Below are 16520 nucleotides of genomic sequence, written 5' to 3'. Positions count from 1 at the left end.
TGCCCGGCAGACTAACGGGAGAGGGAGTAATGCTAATGTATTCATATTGTTCCAGGAATTCTCCAGAGCGTCTGTCAATAAGTCAGTCCTACGCTCTCTCTGGAGGCTTTAAAAGGAAGTTTCTTGATCCTGACTGTTGTGAATAGATCAACTTGAAGAATTTCCTACACATTGAAGATATGATTCAGGACATTGATATTCAGCTCCCATTGCGGTTTGCCATTGACAGGCGGCTGAGTGAGTCTGCAGTTGAATTTTCTGTTCCTGGAATATGAACCGCTGGAAGCCATATTTCTCTATGGATTGCCCATTTCCAAATCTGTACCACCAGCAAGATAAGACAGCAAGATTTGGTTCTGCCCTGTTTGTTTACATAAAACATTGATACTGCATTGTTGGCTCGAATGTGTGCTGTTTTGTTTATGATATCTGGCTGGAAGGCCTTGAGCACCAGGAACATTGCTATAAATTCCAGGACATTTATATGTTCCTTCCTCTCTAGTGGAGTCTATAGATCAAACACTTCTAGATGATCGAAAGTAACCCCCTTTTCAGCAAGAAAGAATCTGTCATAATCATAATGTGAGGGACAGGCTCGGAGAATGTGCACCCTACAACAGATAATTGAGGTTCGACCACCACAACATGTCAGATCTCTTATCTGCTGTCACAGTGAATAAACAAAACTGAGGGTCTGAAGATTGAGACCATGCCTCTTTCAAAGCTATCCGTGTCCTCATTTTTAGCCTAACTAATGGTACGGCTAGGGCGCAGGAGCCGTTAGATCCAGTAGTCTCTGAAACCACCAGACGCTCATGTGCGGTGATTGAAGAAAAAAATAGGAAAGTCTCTTATAAGGTCTCTGGTGTGGCAAATAACCTGACTAGCAGTGTATCCCTACAAAACCCTCTGGAAAAATCAGGCTTTGGGAGACCGTAATAGAACATTTTTACCAGCTTATCAAGGGGCACAGGCGAAAAAGCTGGTGGAGCAAAATGTTGAGCTGGAACCCCACCAGATGTGATCAGATTCCACTTAAAAAGACATGTTTACCGGCCAAAATATATCAGGCAGTCACTGATGTGTCCAGAGGGTACTGCCTAACTCAGTGACAACTGCTTCAAAGCTACGTATCCTGTTGGGACTGAAATGGCATGTTTTCCATATCATCTCAGATGATCATGTATTCTTTTAGTTGAAGAGATTGACTTTGTGTGGTTAACATTGTTAATTCTAACCTATTAAGCAAACAATGAAATGAAATCATATGCAGAACTCTAACCCCGATCGTGGGTCCCATATCGAGACAGGCAAAATCTTCCCCAAAATTCAAATTTTATTTTCCACCAGTCTGGGCATTCTTTGCCCACATGTGTAAGCAGATTCATGGTAGTATTACGATTCCATTTGCATGGCAGTGCTCAGGTTCAGCCTAATCTAACTGCATACTCACTGGAAATCCTGGTGAACTTTGCACAGCTAAGGGAGAAGTAGGACACTGGGTGACAGGCAATCCCCAAACGTGGTGTACAAGGAGATAAGAACAGGTCCACATGTAATGCATGCATAGGTCACCTGACAAAGCAACCAGCAAAGTGAAGAAAAAAACAAAATCCTTCCCCGAGTTGCCCTGGGTTAAAATCCCCTAGAGGAGGATACAACAGAGATTTGGAATTAATATGTTTAATACCAGGAGAAAATACCAAACAGGAGTGATCCATAAACTAGTCTAGAAACATTGTCAGTGGTCAGAAATAGGAGATGAATCAAGCAACCTCTTTAGTATTTGTTAAAGCAAGGGGAATCCAAAAGGCAAAGTCCAAGAAGTCAGTGCTAAAGTCACTGCCGGAAAGTCACAAACACCAAGGGAAACAGGAGAAAGAAATGGAAGCTAGTACAGTACATACCCACACCTAACCAACCCAGGCCATGAAAATGGAAGGAGGGAAACACATCCAACGCTGCTTGCAGACAAATTCTATTGACAAGCGCTGGACTTTCATGAAGGCAATTCTTGTTTCTGTATCTGCAAAACTCCCAGAAGCGCTGTGTGTTGCGCGAATACAATTAGCTGGATTAACACGTGCATGATGACGTGTCTGAGCTCCTGTTCTTAGGGGAAATGAGGTTTCCGAATCTGCAGCCTCCCCCCAAAAAACACCAGCACATATAGAGGTAGCATGGTTAAACAGCCTGCTTTCCAACACTTAGTATAAAAATTAGTATGAAATTTGAAAGCAGACTCTAAAAAAGAAATTCTAAAGTATCTAAAGCATAAACAATTACCTAGCATTCATTCACTTTGGTTGAGTTCTGCAATTGTCATCTGATATATTCCTTTGTGTTCTTTTCCCTTGTCTTCAAGAATGTGTCGGTCTGCATCCAAAGGCTTACTGTAGTCTGAGCATCACAGATATCATCTTACAGCTTGTATGCCTGCTGGCACTCTTACCTCCGCTAAACTTTTCTAAGCTTTTTAGCATAGGTCAGGGCTGTCAAGGGCACCACTACAGTTCCTTGGTTGGGCACAACGTCTAAGTAGTATCCAGTGAATCCTGAAAAGTTTCTCTTAGGTGTCTTGTTGGTGAATGGCTGCCAGTCAAGAACCACCCGGATCTTGGCCTGAAAAGGCGACACTTTGCCAGCACCATCGTTGTGCACAAGATAAACTACACACCCTTGCTTCAGTTGGACACATTAGTGGTTACGTTCGTTCACTAACCCCTCAATAACCCCTGCAAAGTGGAAGGTGCATTCCTTAGAACAAAGGGTGCCAGCTGGAGCCTTCCCAGGCATTCAGGGAGCACAGCTAAAACTGAATACAAAGCGTTTCCAGATACGTCTACTCCAAGACTCTCAGTGACAAGTGCCTGCCATCATATGCATGGAAAAGCATGACAAAGGCGGAAAATAATAAGAGAGGTTTGCTTCCATCCTCTGTACTCCATACATGAATTCCTGATTCATTTCTTGCATGTCTAAACCTTGGCTCTGCTTTACTGACCTCCTTTTTGGATCTTGCCTTAGTACTGTACAGCCCTTTAGGCATTTATTTAAGCAGGCTTGTGTACACGACGACTTGGCACAGTGTTTCTAATTTACTTGTAATAGCAGTTTATCTGCTTTGGCAATTGGTGAAGATCAGATGTTGGCATGTCATCTGAAGAGAAAGAACTGCTCCAGCAATCCATTGGAACTTTGGTTCGGTATACTCCTAGGATTCTATCGGATTCAGTGGCTGTGGCCTCTTTTTGAACTTTTCCCGTCATTGATTTCTCGCTTAGCTGTGTGTCCTCGTTCCACCTGGGGCACCTACTTACTAGCTATTCTGGATTGTACCTAATTATATTAAATTATATTAACCGGCTTGATCTCTTTTGCAGCCTCAGCATTAGCTTGTGGCATCATATATCTCCCATCTGATTCATCTAGGAGAAGGACTTACTACTTCCCTGGGTTCTTACGAGTTGTTCCGACTGGCATCTGACACACTTGCATCGCACTAGCGAGTGATCTTGTGTATGTATTATAAATGCAATCAAGATTATATGTAAACTTGCCATATTTTGCAATACTGTAATAGTTCCTTTGATCAGATTCCATTATGCACTAGTTATCTTTGACCGCAACCTGACTCTTCCTCAACTTCATTGACAACTCAGTCACTATAGTCATCTCTACAGTTGTATTCAAAGTAAAAGCCCTCAAATGTTCCTTCAAATGCCCTCACTTCCCCCACAAGGCTGCTTTCATAACCACCACCGTATTATCAGGCTGCATACGCAATTTGCAATCTGAATGCCTTATGCACTGGTCTGCCGGTCATAGATGCACATTCAAGTTGCCCACAGCCATGCTGCTTGTTCCATTCTCAATTGGTAAAGGCAATATCATATCAAGCCTGGCCTGGAATCTCTACTTTGATTTCTGGTAAGAGGAATGTCACAGTTCAAGATGGTTTGTCTCATGCACAAATCTATCTAGAGCAATTGCCCCCCTGAATATATCAAAAGCAAATGGCCTCACTATTCAGCTTCAAAGACCCTAAGATCAATGACATCTAAAGACTTATGCATGTTTAAACTGCCTCTAGATTCCTTCATCTCTTGCCAAGCTGATGCTGCCCATGGCAGCAAGTTGGCACTACATAAAACGTCAAACAGATAAATATATGATATGATAGGTTTCTAAGTTCGGACCCAGGGATCGAACCTGTGGTGCTCCGTGTCGTCTTGCATCCAAGGCGAGCACGTGCCACTGAGCTATCCCCCCGATGCATACATACATCATATATATCATATACATATATCCTCCCAATATCATACATTTGCAGATTCTATAATAATTAGTTAGCACGCATTCACAGAATTCATAGTGCCCCAGTTGCCATAAATTGGCAGAATCCGTAATATCCCATTTGTCATTCAGATACCCCACACAAAAATGGTCATGAGATTGGACAACATATTTTGTAAACTTAAACTTGACCAGATGGGTGCAGTAGAAATAAAAGTTACAGATTTTCATTATGAGTTACAAAACGAGGCAAAGGATTCTTGCCGGACCAGTATTAGAGCTGGGGGCAACAAGCCCTATTTAGAAGGCACAGGAGGATCATTCTGGCATTTGGGTTGGGATCATCATATCAGAGTTGGGCATCAGTACCTGTTTAGGACCTGCACTATGGTGACCAGCAGGGTGGTGTGCAGTTCCAACAAATTCCACGAATGTGGTGTTGCTTGGTATCTGTGGCCTCGCATGAGGTTCCGCCTGCTAGACAGTTTGTTCAATAGTGTAATAATGAAAAAAGGGTGTATAGTTGCTCTGCTTCGAAAAGATTTCCAACTCTATTTCCTGAAGTCATTCTGATATAGCCCTCTTGGTGCTTTTGGCTGAGCTTATCCTGTTTAAATATGGTTTGTTAATTGGACATCCTTTTCCTGTTACACAGACATTTCTAAGTATTTAATTGGCTGATGACAAGATTGCGGTCCCAACTCTTCTGCTTGACTCCTCACAAGTTTGTTGCTGATCCTGGCTGTCTCAAATGTCTACCAGATGTCATCATTGACCCTGTTTATTTAACCCTTAACTTTCCCTCTGATAATCCTGCTTCTAGTTAACTTTCTGTTTTGTTACCAGAGAAGGCAGGGGCTACAGAGAAGGGATTCCGGTTTCTCTGGTTAGAAGAGGAGAGAGTGGTGATTGTGCATCCAGAACCTAATGGCTTTATCCAATGTTATTACGTGCCCATCTAAAGTGACTAAAGTGATTTATTTGGTGTTAAATCTTCATTTAAGGTGGCAGCATACAAGATGTTCACTTAATCTTCCTAAAATCCCTCTCACATTTTCCACATGAAGCTTTGGATTCTGTATGTAAATCAAATGTCATCCAAGCAGATAGGATCATAGATATTCAACATATCCTCAAATACACCAATTAGAAATGCTGTCATAATATGACATTGTTAGACAGGGCTTCATGATGGATTGACATCCAGGCCATCTGCTTCCCGAATACTCCTCGAACTACTTCAGGGACATTGAAAACATGCTGACATAGGAATGTGCATAGAAAGAAATATACTTCCTCAGAAGTGCAGCTGTACATCTCCCACAGATGTTGCAGATGTCTCTGGGTGGCCCGGAGGGTAAAGGGCACTCTATCCTGTAGAGCTCCCTCGAAGGGAAGGCTGTAGTATTATTGAAGGGCATAGAGCTCTGAAAGCAAAGTTTCTAATAGAGTTTACTTTCTCAACTAGCCTTTCTAGAGTCCAGTCAGGGATATCCATAGCCTTGAACAAGGGATCTTGAGAATGAGGAAGACCTGCCTAATTTAGTCCAACTCGGACGTAAATAGTTTCACCCATATTCACAGTTCCTACTCTGACCCTGGGTAAAGGGAAGTGGGAAGGGGCTGCTAGTTATAATGTCTCTTCTGAGATAAAGGAGCATCTCCCAACTCACACCTTAAACCCGCTGTCCCTCACACATGCTTTCAGAGTGGGACATCAGTGCTTCCAGTACCACTGGCAGTAGGAATCCTATGAAAACCATCACCAGATTACAAGTAAACAAGGAGGACTGTACAAGGGGGACTGTACATAAAACAGCCTTCAGAGTGAAACAAATTCACATCTCCTCAACACTGAACTAACAACTGGCCAGGGTCCAAGATCTGCAGCGGTGCTGTAATGGCATACTTCACTCCACTCAGCAGGATATGCCAGAAGAGTCAGGCAGCAGCCATTCTTCGATCTCGCATTAGCCCCGGGTTCTGAAGCAGAAGTCACATGAGCACATTTTTGGTGCTCATCCCTGATTTGCACTACCTTCAGCCAGGGCTTGCCAAGAGTTGCCTGCACTCGCCCATGAAATCAGCCTTTTCCAGCTTGCCTACTTCCTGGTCGGCAGGGTCTAAGTGATGCTGCGTTGAGCTCCCCTTCCTGCCAGAATCTGTTTTAAGACTGTATGCTTTACTCATAAGGTCAGTAATGACATCAGAGACAGGATCAATTTCCCCTGGATATGCCCAGGTTTAGATAGTCCTCCATGCTAAAAACATGCTTTTTTTTTTTTTATTTTTTATTTTTGTATGTGTTCATTTAGAACTTTACAAAAGAAATGAAGAAAAGGCAAGAAAATGACTTTCACTGAAGTAGCCCAGAAAAAGTCCAGTGGTTTCACGGGGGATGGGGCTGTTTGGACTCTATCCTCTGCATGGTGAGTTGCAGAATTTTGGTTGAAGCTAGTAACCAGCAGTTTCGGTCCCCACCTATCAGTCTGTTCCAACACGTTGCTTCGTCCCATCCGTATTCTTCTGGGCTAAAGTGCTTTATGTAGGCTGATCTTAAGTCTAGGGTTGCTGGGCATGAGATCAATAGATGCCTGATAGATTCGGTTTCGACGTTGCACAAGCGGCATGTATTGGAGTCAGAAAGGCCTCGGATGTTCAGGATCTCATTTGTTTCCAGTAAATTTAGCCGGATTCTTAACATGTAATTTCTTGCTCTCCTGTTTGGAAATTTCCGGAGATATTTCATCGGCTCATTTAATTTGGAGAGCATGGTGGGAAGGTGGAAAAGGAGTTTATTTTTGTTAACTAGCTCTTGGGTCTGTATCCAGTCTAATTCTTTCAGTTTCTTATAAACTCTCAGAGGGTTTGTAATAAGATCAGCTTCCGTGCACGTCACTGATTCTAAGGTGGACGTAATTTTGTTTTTCCATGTTTTTAGCATTGTAACTTTGCCGCTTTGTAGTTCTGTGTTTAGTAGACCAAATATTTGGTCAGTGTCGGCCGTAATGCATTTCCTGAATAACCTAAGAGAGTTTAGGATTACTGTTGCTCTTAGTGACAGTAGGCTAAGTTCCTGTCGAATTGCAGCAATGGATGTAGACTTTGGAAGGTTTAAGACTGATTTCCAGAACTTGCTCTCCAGTTTTTGCCAAGTTCTTTCTGGGATTGTTGGCATGGCCTCTGTTCCATGGGTAATTGAGGGAACGACTTTTTTCTTGTAGAAGTCTATTACGGGAATGCACGAAAATTTACCAAATTTTGTATCTATTGCTTTTGCTTGTGAGGCTAGTTTCCCCAACTTTATTTCCAAAGCGAGCTGCATAGATGTTTCGTTTTTTGAAGAGTCGATCTGGACACCTAGGTATTTATAGTCGGGTACCGGCTCGATCTCTTTGCCCTCTAAGTACCATTTGAATTTTTCGGAGGATTTGTTGTTCCTCCGTCCTCCTCCCAGAATCATTATTTTTGTTTTTTCTCGGTTTATTTTTAGGTTATTTTTGGCTGTGTATCTCAGGAGGTTTGTTAGTTGTCTCTGGAGGCCGATCTGGGTCTGATCCAGGAGGATTAGATCGTCAGCATACAAAAGGTAACTTATTTTTGAGGATGCAAGGGACGGCGGAAACGTGTGCTCCAGGTCTACAAAATCGCCGTAATCTCCAAGGTATGCAAGGAACAAGGCGGGTGCTAGCGGGCATCCCTGTTTTACCCCTCGCCCGGTCTGGATTTCGTCTGACAGGTCGCCTCTTTGAGAGAGTCGAACCCTGAGGGAGGTATCCGTGTGGAGAGCTTTGATTGGTTGGAATATTTCTTGAGGGCAATTCCAGCTCTCCAGTTTGTCCCATAGGCGGTGTCTGTCGACGAGGTCGAAAGCCTGCGTTAGATCGATGAAGGCGATAAAGATCCGTGATTTTTTTTCCCAGGTTTTGCTTTTTAGGGTGCTGATCGCTAAGATGTTCGCCGTCGTTCCCGTATTTTTCTTAAAGCCCGATTGGTAGTTGTCATTACATGGGGCTTTTTCGGCCCAAGATTGAAAACGGTTCAGGAGTAAGCTTCCGTAGACTTTACAAATGCAGTCCAACAGGGCAATAGGGCGATAGTTTCGGGGGTCGGTGATGTCCCCCTTTTTATAGATCGGGACGATGATAGCTTTTGTCCAGGACGGCGGCAGAGATTGCTGCTCAGAACATTTCTGAAAGATTGAGGCTAGCAAAGTTGCCCATTCCGTGTAGTTGTTTTTCAGATCGATGTTTGAAATCCCATCTGGACCCGCAGCTCTGGAGATCTTCAGTTTTTTTATATGATTGCTAATTTCTTCTCGGTCATTTAGTTGAATCCAGGCTGACTTCTGGGCTGTGTGATCCCGACAGATGATTTGAGCGGGGGCTTGAAAGACCGAGGAAAAGTGCGTGATCCATTTGTGCTCTGGCATGGCATTGATTGTGGAGTTGTTCATTGAAGGCACTGTGGCTTTCAACAGGGACCAGAATTCTTTTGCTTTGTTACCATTGATGGCTGTTAACATTTTTTCAGCGTCTTGTTGGTATAGACGGTAACGATGTTCTTTCACCCATGATTTGTAGATTGAGGTTGCCGCTTTTAATTTTTCTTTGTTTGACGGGTCGTTTCCTAATTGTCTTTTGAGTTTTCGCAACTCCCTTCGTTTGGCCACCAAGGTGGCATCGTAGGCGTGCTTTGGGGGTGCATGGACAGGGGTTATCTGTTTTGAGTTCGTTCGGTGTTTTAACAGCAAAGGTACGTAATCAAGATTCTTTACGCCCTTGGGTCTGTCTTCCCCGGTGTAGTTTGCCAGCAGAGTTTTAACCGCTCGGGTCGTCAGGTTTAGTCGGTTTCCACGGGCGTTTGATTCTACTTCCGTAGAATAGAGTTCAGGCGCCTTGTGGTAATTTGCCAGCGACATTGTCAGCTGATTATGGTCGCTGGCAAAAACATGCTTTCCCAGAGCTGCTGCTTTCCGCTGGAATATCCTGTCTGTGTCCCTCACCAAACTGCTCACCTTCTTTCCTTTTGAAACTAGCTTTAACAATAGTATTGTACACATGTTTTTGTCTGAAGATTATTCTCCTGTTATTATGCTTCTCTTATGTTGCTTACAATTGTTGTGTCCTCCTTTATGTTTACACATGTTCTGTATTGCTTAAATATATCCTACATGCTCTTTGTCTTAAGCTCACACAAAAAACGTATATTGAGTAATCAAATAATAAGGTAATAATAAAAGTTTTCGATGTCTCTAACGGCTTGCGCCACTCCACACATACGTCCCTAGGGATAGCTACTAAAACAAATGTGTAAGTGCCTGTACCATTTTCTAACAAGGGAATTGATGCTACCGGGACAGAAAAATACTGGTAATATCTAAAATGTTTTAGTAAATGCTGAAGGATTACTTTCAGGTGGCCAGGCCAACAGAAAAATATAGTGAAGTAAAGACAATGCTCCCATCCTTTTGGCTCATTTCCAGCCATATAAGCACAGGTAAGGGATGGCGCACACATTTCTGTTACAATGAGTGTTAGCAATGCAATATATATATTAAAAGTGTAGGCTTTGCTAGTGTTTAACATAAATTCTCCAGAAACAGTTAACTGCGACAATGTTTTGAAGACGCCATAGCATTCAAAAACACAGAATGTCCTTGCTAGGTCATAGCTGTAGAGCCTGCGTCGAGAGCAAGTATGAAGAGTGCTAAATTAGCCAAGAGCAGTTAAGGGAAGAAAGATGAAACTGGGGCTGCAGTTCAATGTTAGCCCTGAGTTAATGTCTTTTGAAAGTAATATGTGTTTTAAAATGTATAAAAACTCTCTTGCTGAATGGGGAAGAGCAGAGACTGAGAGAGAGGGTTCAGATGGTGTCTTCACATCATGCTGAGTAAAGCTGCAGCTGTTAATAAACCCGTCTCTTTCTGAGCGTTTGAAACCAACACTCTGTCCTAGTGCTCCATGGTGTCTTGAAATGATTTGCTAGACTCAAAGGAAAATAGAAGGAATATCATTCTTTACTATTTAACATGAGCGTGAGTTTGTTGAGAGTATGAGGTTTGAGGTGGTGTGTGTCACTAGTCCTCCTTGCCTGATTGTCTGCCAGTAGAATGTTGGTGCATGTGGGTGAATGACAGCTACGAGAATGATGGGTGAATGTGATGCGCCTATGGTTCCATGAATGTCAGTTTGACCGGAGCTGTGAGTGCTTGAGGATGGACCGGTGACTGTCTCCCCCAACCCATCTCTTAAGAGTAACTGGAACCCTGGAACTACATGTAATAAAGAACCTTTAACATGCCTGTGCAGTCAAGAAGTTATTACATGTGTCCTGAGCAGCTTTCATCCGGTTTGCAGTATATTAATTTTGCCACCGTCTGCAAGCTTATCTTTTGTCTATACCCATCACTGCCCAGGCACAGCTGACATTATATAATTTGTGGGACATCCGATACCATCTATTGCTGGAATCCTATGAGGTCCATCAGCTCTTGGATCTACCAAAGGTAAGCTGACAGCAGCCCATGTTGATAGGCGCCAACGTACTATTTATCAATAAACTGCTGAGCGCACCCTTGAGCCCTCTGCAGTTTCCAGAAGATTGAGGAGCCCATGGGGCTGCCCTGCAGTCTGCATGTTTCAATATACGGTGTATATAGTCTTTAGGAAAATGACGTCCCCACGCTGGTGCATTGCAGAAATCATGCAACACAATGTTGCTCAGTCATGCTCCTAACCATGCTAGCAGGTCTGGCCTGTGCTGAGCTGCAGAAGTTCAGTGATCAGGCCAGATAGCAAATAATCATCTGTTCTAGGCACGTGGAAGTGATGTTCCTAGTTTCACGCAGGTAAGTGTCAAGTGCATAAAGTCACTGAGGTAAACACTAGACCTCCTCCTTATTGACTCTCTGATATCATGTGTGTTCTGTTTTTCTAGGCAGATTTTCAATGAGCTGAAGAACACATGCTGCAATGATTCCTTTGGTTTTCAGCTGGTTGTGTCCTGTTGAAGGAGATTGATCATCCAAAGAGTTCAAGGAAAGGAGCCTCTGCGTTATACTAAACAATGCCTATGGATTGGTGGACCTCTCCTGAATTCACACTCGTTGTTAAGCCCATCGTTTTATGGGAGATGTATTTTTGGCTTTACTGCTGTGAAACTGGTCTGCTGCTATTTGTTCAGTAAATACAGAAGGCCTTATGTTCACCAATGTTGCTTCAATAAAGAGAAGGGGTGTTCTGTTACTCAAGCCGAAATGATGTTTTGTGATACAGCATTCTATGCATCCAGTTCTGCAACGGTGTGCAATTCTTTCACATCACGGACAAAGTTTTACATCGTTTAGGCGACCATTATGTGTAAAAATAAGAATTATCTGTGCCAGGTGTAATCCAAATAATATTTTTATTGACAGAATTTGGAAGGTAGGTCTAGGTGTCTGTTTCGTTTATAGGCTCTGAATTATTTTATATTTACATTTAAATGTAATTATGCAGTGTGTACCCCACTAACTTATCCATGTAAAGGGGAATGATTGCTACGTCTTCCACAGATACTTTCTTTCATTTTGGGGGCATAATAAAATGGCAACTCTTAAAATAATAAAGTAACTTGCTGATACCAGACACACTAGAGAGGCATTCTGCAAAGCTCTATTGTACGGCAATACTAGTTGTGCAAATCCTTCTTTTGAATCAGTCTCTCTCTCTGCCAGAACTTTGGGTACTGGCTTCATGGATAGTACTGGTGAAAGCAACGTTTTTTTTTACTGAGTATCTTTGGGGGTGAAAATTCAATGGAGTTAGACAAGGTTCTTACATTAACAGAATGATCAGTTTCACATTGATGTTGGTATTGTATATCAAATGGAAGACTAACTGGAGTGGATTTAAGGCTCATGGAAATTGGTATTAAATCAGGGAGGCTGTTGGGAATGAAGAAAAGCGTTGTCAATTCCTTCCCATATAGCTCTGTAGCGGCTTACGTGCAGAAGCCAACAAACTGCTTTCAAGAGAGGCATGGGAAATGTGAATATCATAGTGCGCAACTTGGAAATTGAACATATACCAAATTTAGTGATGATCAGTCATTGGTTCAATTCCTTTGCATTACTTAGTCTTTGGAAACAACAACATATATTTTTAGATTCTTGCACATTCGATTGTCTAACATTACTGTTAAAGGCATGCACACGTATTTCAATTATATGAAAACGCAAACCTTTCAAGCGCAAACATAAACATTCAAATGTACTACTCACAATTTCAAAGAGGGCCTGAATGGTTTCCAGATCCACCACAGAGTTGTCAAAGTTCAAAATGGCTGTTAAAAACATGGGAAAAGGACATTAGTTATTATTTTGTGCGTTTGTTCCCAAAATGGGACTTAAGCCAGTTTGCAAGAATACATCATTATAATCAAAATTATGCAAAGGCAGCTGTGGAATTAAGTCTGAATGTGCACAGTATGTATGAATGATTCTACATCATACAGTCATTTGACCTAAGGGTGGAAATGTCTGAAAGAGTAATAGGGCCTCATTCCGAGGTGGGCGCAAAGGGGTACCGGGCACCGTTAAGGACACCGGTGCCAGTAATCCCTTTGCGCCCTATTCTGAGGTCCCTTAGTGAGTCTCGTCCTTAACGCCTGGTTTTACCAGACGTTATGGACGGGGCCCGTTAAGGGACTTCAGAGCTAATAACGGTACCGCAATTTGCTGTACTGTTATTAGCACCTTCCCCCATCCCATTGAGCCCTATGGGGGCTGAAATGGGAATGGGAAATGACATTTTCAATGGGGACTTAACGGTCCCGTAAAGGTCGGACTAGACCGGTAAGTCCCAATTGAACGAGGGGGGACTCGGTACCGGTATTGGAGGTAGTCATGCCACTATTACCGGCATGACTACCCTGTGGCATTAATCTCACCTGAACAGAGGTATCAGTGTATAGTGCCCTAACAGCTTCTACCAATCTATCGGGCACTTTCTTTCAATAAGTTTGTTCCAGATCTTACCCCTGCTGACCCCATCAAAGGCTTGCTCAAGGTCCATGAATGCCATATAGATGTTTGTTCTTGTTTCCATGGATCGTAGCTTCAAGTGGTTGAGCAGGAACAGGTTCAGGGTTGTGTCCACCCCTTTCACGAATCCCGTCTGCCGAGGGTGAAGGCACTCTGCCCTCTGGGCCAAGATGTCCAGATCTCGCAATAAAATTGTTCCGAACATCTTTTCCAAAAAGTCAAGAAGGGCGATCGGGCGATAATTTCTAGGATCTTCCCGATTCCCCTTTTAAAAAATTGGTACTATTACCGCCTCTCTCCAAGTTTCCGGGGTTTGTTTTGCGACCAGCACCTGGGCAAACACTCTTGCTGAGAAATCAGTCCAAAATTCCAAATTTTCCTTTAACATATAATTGGCCAATCCATCAGCACCTGATGCTCTAGATGTGCTCAACCCTCCAATCATCAACCTGATGTCTTCCCGCTCGATATTGATTTCCCAGTTTCCTCCCTGCTCCTTATGTGTAAATTGGGGTTCAGACTCCTTCCTCTTGAATAATTTAGTATAGAAGTCAATCCACATTTCCTCCGAGACCTGGCGGGTCATAAGGGCTTGATCAAGACCTCCACCATTATCCAGCAAGGCCCATACATTTCTTGTGTTCTTCATGCATGCTGCTCTCAACATTTTTGCTGCATTGTGCTGCAATCTTTTCGCCCTAGATGCAAGGAGCCAATTTCTATATTGCCGCTTCCTTTTTTTTATTTGATTAGGCATGTCAGGTGGGTTTTCCTTCCTTAATTCCTAACGTCCGCTTTTAGTTTTTTCTTTGCCACCCCCACCTCTTTGTTGGTGACATGGAAGTCAGGTTTCCTAAAAGCACCAGGCTTTTCCTTATAGTCGCACAGGATCCAACCGTAATCAACCCCCATTGGATAATACGTTACGTATTGTTCAAAACGTGCGGTCATCTTTCATATGGTTTTATTCTGAGTTTGTTTCAGCCCAGCCCCCTGTTATCTTGAGCAGATTAGCTATACTTTCCCCCAGCCAGTCTCCGATTACTTTCCAACTCACTGCCATCAGGTCATGATCACTTGAGTTCATCCTAATGACCTCAAATGTTTACAATTGAAGCAGCAATATTCTCAGAGACAAAACAGACGGTTACCAGACATTTGATCGAAAAAAAGGTCGACAGGACAAATGGTCGACACCATTTGGTCAAAAGCCAAATGGTCGAATTTTTTCTTTTTTGTATTTTCACGTTTTTTTTTTTTTTGGTGGTGTCCCCTCACAACCCCCTTGTTTTTCTAAAAAACCCTTTTTTTCCCTAAACGAAAACCTAAAAAATATATATATAAATAAAATAAAAAATTCGACCATTTGGCTTTCGACCAAATGGTGTCGACCATTTGTCCTGTCGACCTTTTTCTTTCGACCAAATGGCTGGACACCAATACAGACGTCTATGCAGGCACTTGAAACCCTACTTCTCCAGGTCATTGCCCCAGGTATGTCCCCTTTTGTTTGCCCATTTAGAATGGTTAGATCATGGGACCAAGCTTCATTGAGCCATAGCAACTCTTTTTCTCCCAACACTGCTGCGTCCCTAACCTCACCAAAACATCCAGATAATGCAGATTAAAGTCACCACATACAATTATCTGGGGATTCTCTCCAGTCATACGAGCGTCATCTTTTAATGACACAATGGAGTTCACTAGGGCACATTCCGATGGCACACTCGGGCTCCAGTACACATTTAAGAGGACAATAGCTGTTTTTTTTTATCACCAGGGGGGTGTATTTCCAACCTTATCATTTGCACGTATGGACAGGGGTTTACAGATGAAATTACCCTAAAAGCCCTGCCCATTTTAAGCAGTATCAACAAACCCGAAATAGGATGTCCTAGAGGCCCCTTTCCTGCTTCATTAAAAAAAACAGAGTACCCTTCACAAATCGGTTTGCCCGGAAACAAAGTCTCCTGGAGACAAATAAAATCAAAATGGTTCAGGCACAAATTCTCTGTTTTAAAGAGATCCAAAAAACCTCTCATGTTCCACGAGCCTAGCCGCAGAGTTTCAGTCTTCTCCTTTTTCTGGCTCTAAAGATTGCCTGGCCTCACCAATGCAGCCACCAGCCAATCCCAGTTTTGGACATTTCCTCCATACAGCAATGGTTCTGGCCCCCACCCTCTAACATTCTCTAGCCACATGGCTTCCCATAGTGGTCATTGATGGGTGGAAGGCTTGTGCGTTGTTAGATTGTTCTTTAAGATCTGCACCCCTCCGGTTGTTGCCTTCCTCTAGAAGGGGTTTCTGCCCCTCTACCGACTTGTACTCCCTTGCTGCTTTGTTTCCAAACGTAATCCGTAGTGGTTGGAGTATCTGGGGCTTGATGGCTTGACCTACAGGGTCGACACCCTTCAAACTTGTAGACACCAGTCCCCTCTTTGATCCTGAGTTAATATTCTCTCGGCCGGGGTATGTAGAACAGAGTTCCCTTGCGAGTCAGGATAGTAACTTAGTTCAAATCCCAACAGGAGCAGGTCATTTCTCAGTTCCAGTATTGTTGATTTTATTGCCCTGTTTGGCTCATATACACGAACTGCACGACTTGAATGGCTTCAGTAGTGATTGTTCTTAATCTTGGAATATGGTGTAATAAAATCACGTTCCGATGAATTCCCACTTACTGCACATTTCTGGTCTCATTGATACAAACATTGGTTTTGCAACTTTCACTGGATCTCGATTATTTCCAACTTTCTTATTTCTATAGGGCCTCTGGTTAAAGGTTGGTGCCATCTGGCCCTTTGATATGATATGGCATTTGTATCGCGCCTATACACAAGTGTTTCAAGGCGCGACGAGTCAGGGAGGGGGGAACAAGGGGAGACAGACAACAATCCTACTAGGCCAGGTGTCATTCAGATCGCGCAAGTGCATTTAGTTCCATTTGTCTAAAAGGTTCCTTTTGCTCGAACCTTGGTTTTTTCCCAATGCTTGACCTCTTTTCTTCCATTGTCTGGAACCTGGGAAATTGCTCACTACTGGTCGGTTGTTTTCCGAAGAGCTTAGCCGACCAGATATCGGAGATTTGCAAAACTTGTCGGTCTACTTCCGCCAGCTCTGTGCTACTTACATTTCTCCATTCCTCAACTTCTTGCTCTCCTTGGATTATTTCTACCAAATCACTCAGGCAAGAGTGCGA

At 43.0% G+C, this 16520-nt stretch overlaps 1 protein-coding gene across 1 annotated transcript in view; it reads right to left on the bottom strand.

Annotated features, from left to right (window-relative positions):
• Window positions 1–16520, bottom strand: part of LOC138467625 (formin-2-like) — a 629879-nt gene that overhangs the window by 264209 nt on the left and 349150 nt on the right. The window contains exon 8 of the mRNA XM_069607785.1: window positions 12560–12621. Within this exon, the coding sequence (XP_069463886.1) occupies window positions 12560–12621 (62 nt within the window). The remainder of the gene's footprint in view (window positions 1–12559; window positions 12622–16520) is intronic.

Source organism: Ambystoma mexicanum, chromosome 4q, assembly GCF_040938575.1.
Source record: "Ambystoma mexicanum isolate Mex_15411 chromosome 4q, UKY_AmexF1_1, whole genome shotgun sequence".
Lineage (NCBI taxonomy): Eukaryota > Metazoa > Chordata > Amphibia > Caudata > Ambystomatidae > Ambystoma > Ambystoma mexicanum.
Note: the sequence above shows the minus strand (reverse complement) of the source record. Positions and strands in the feature narration are given on the sequence as shown.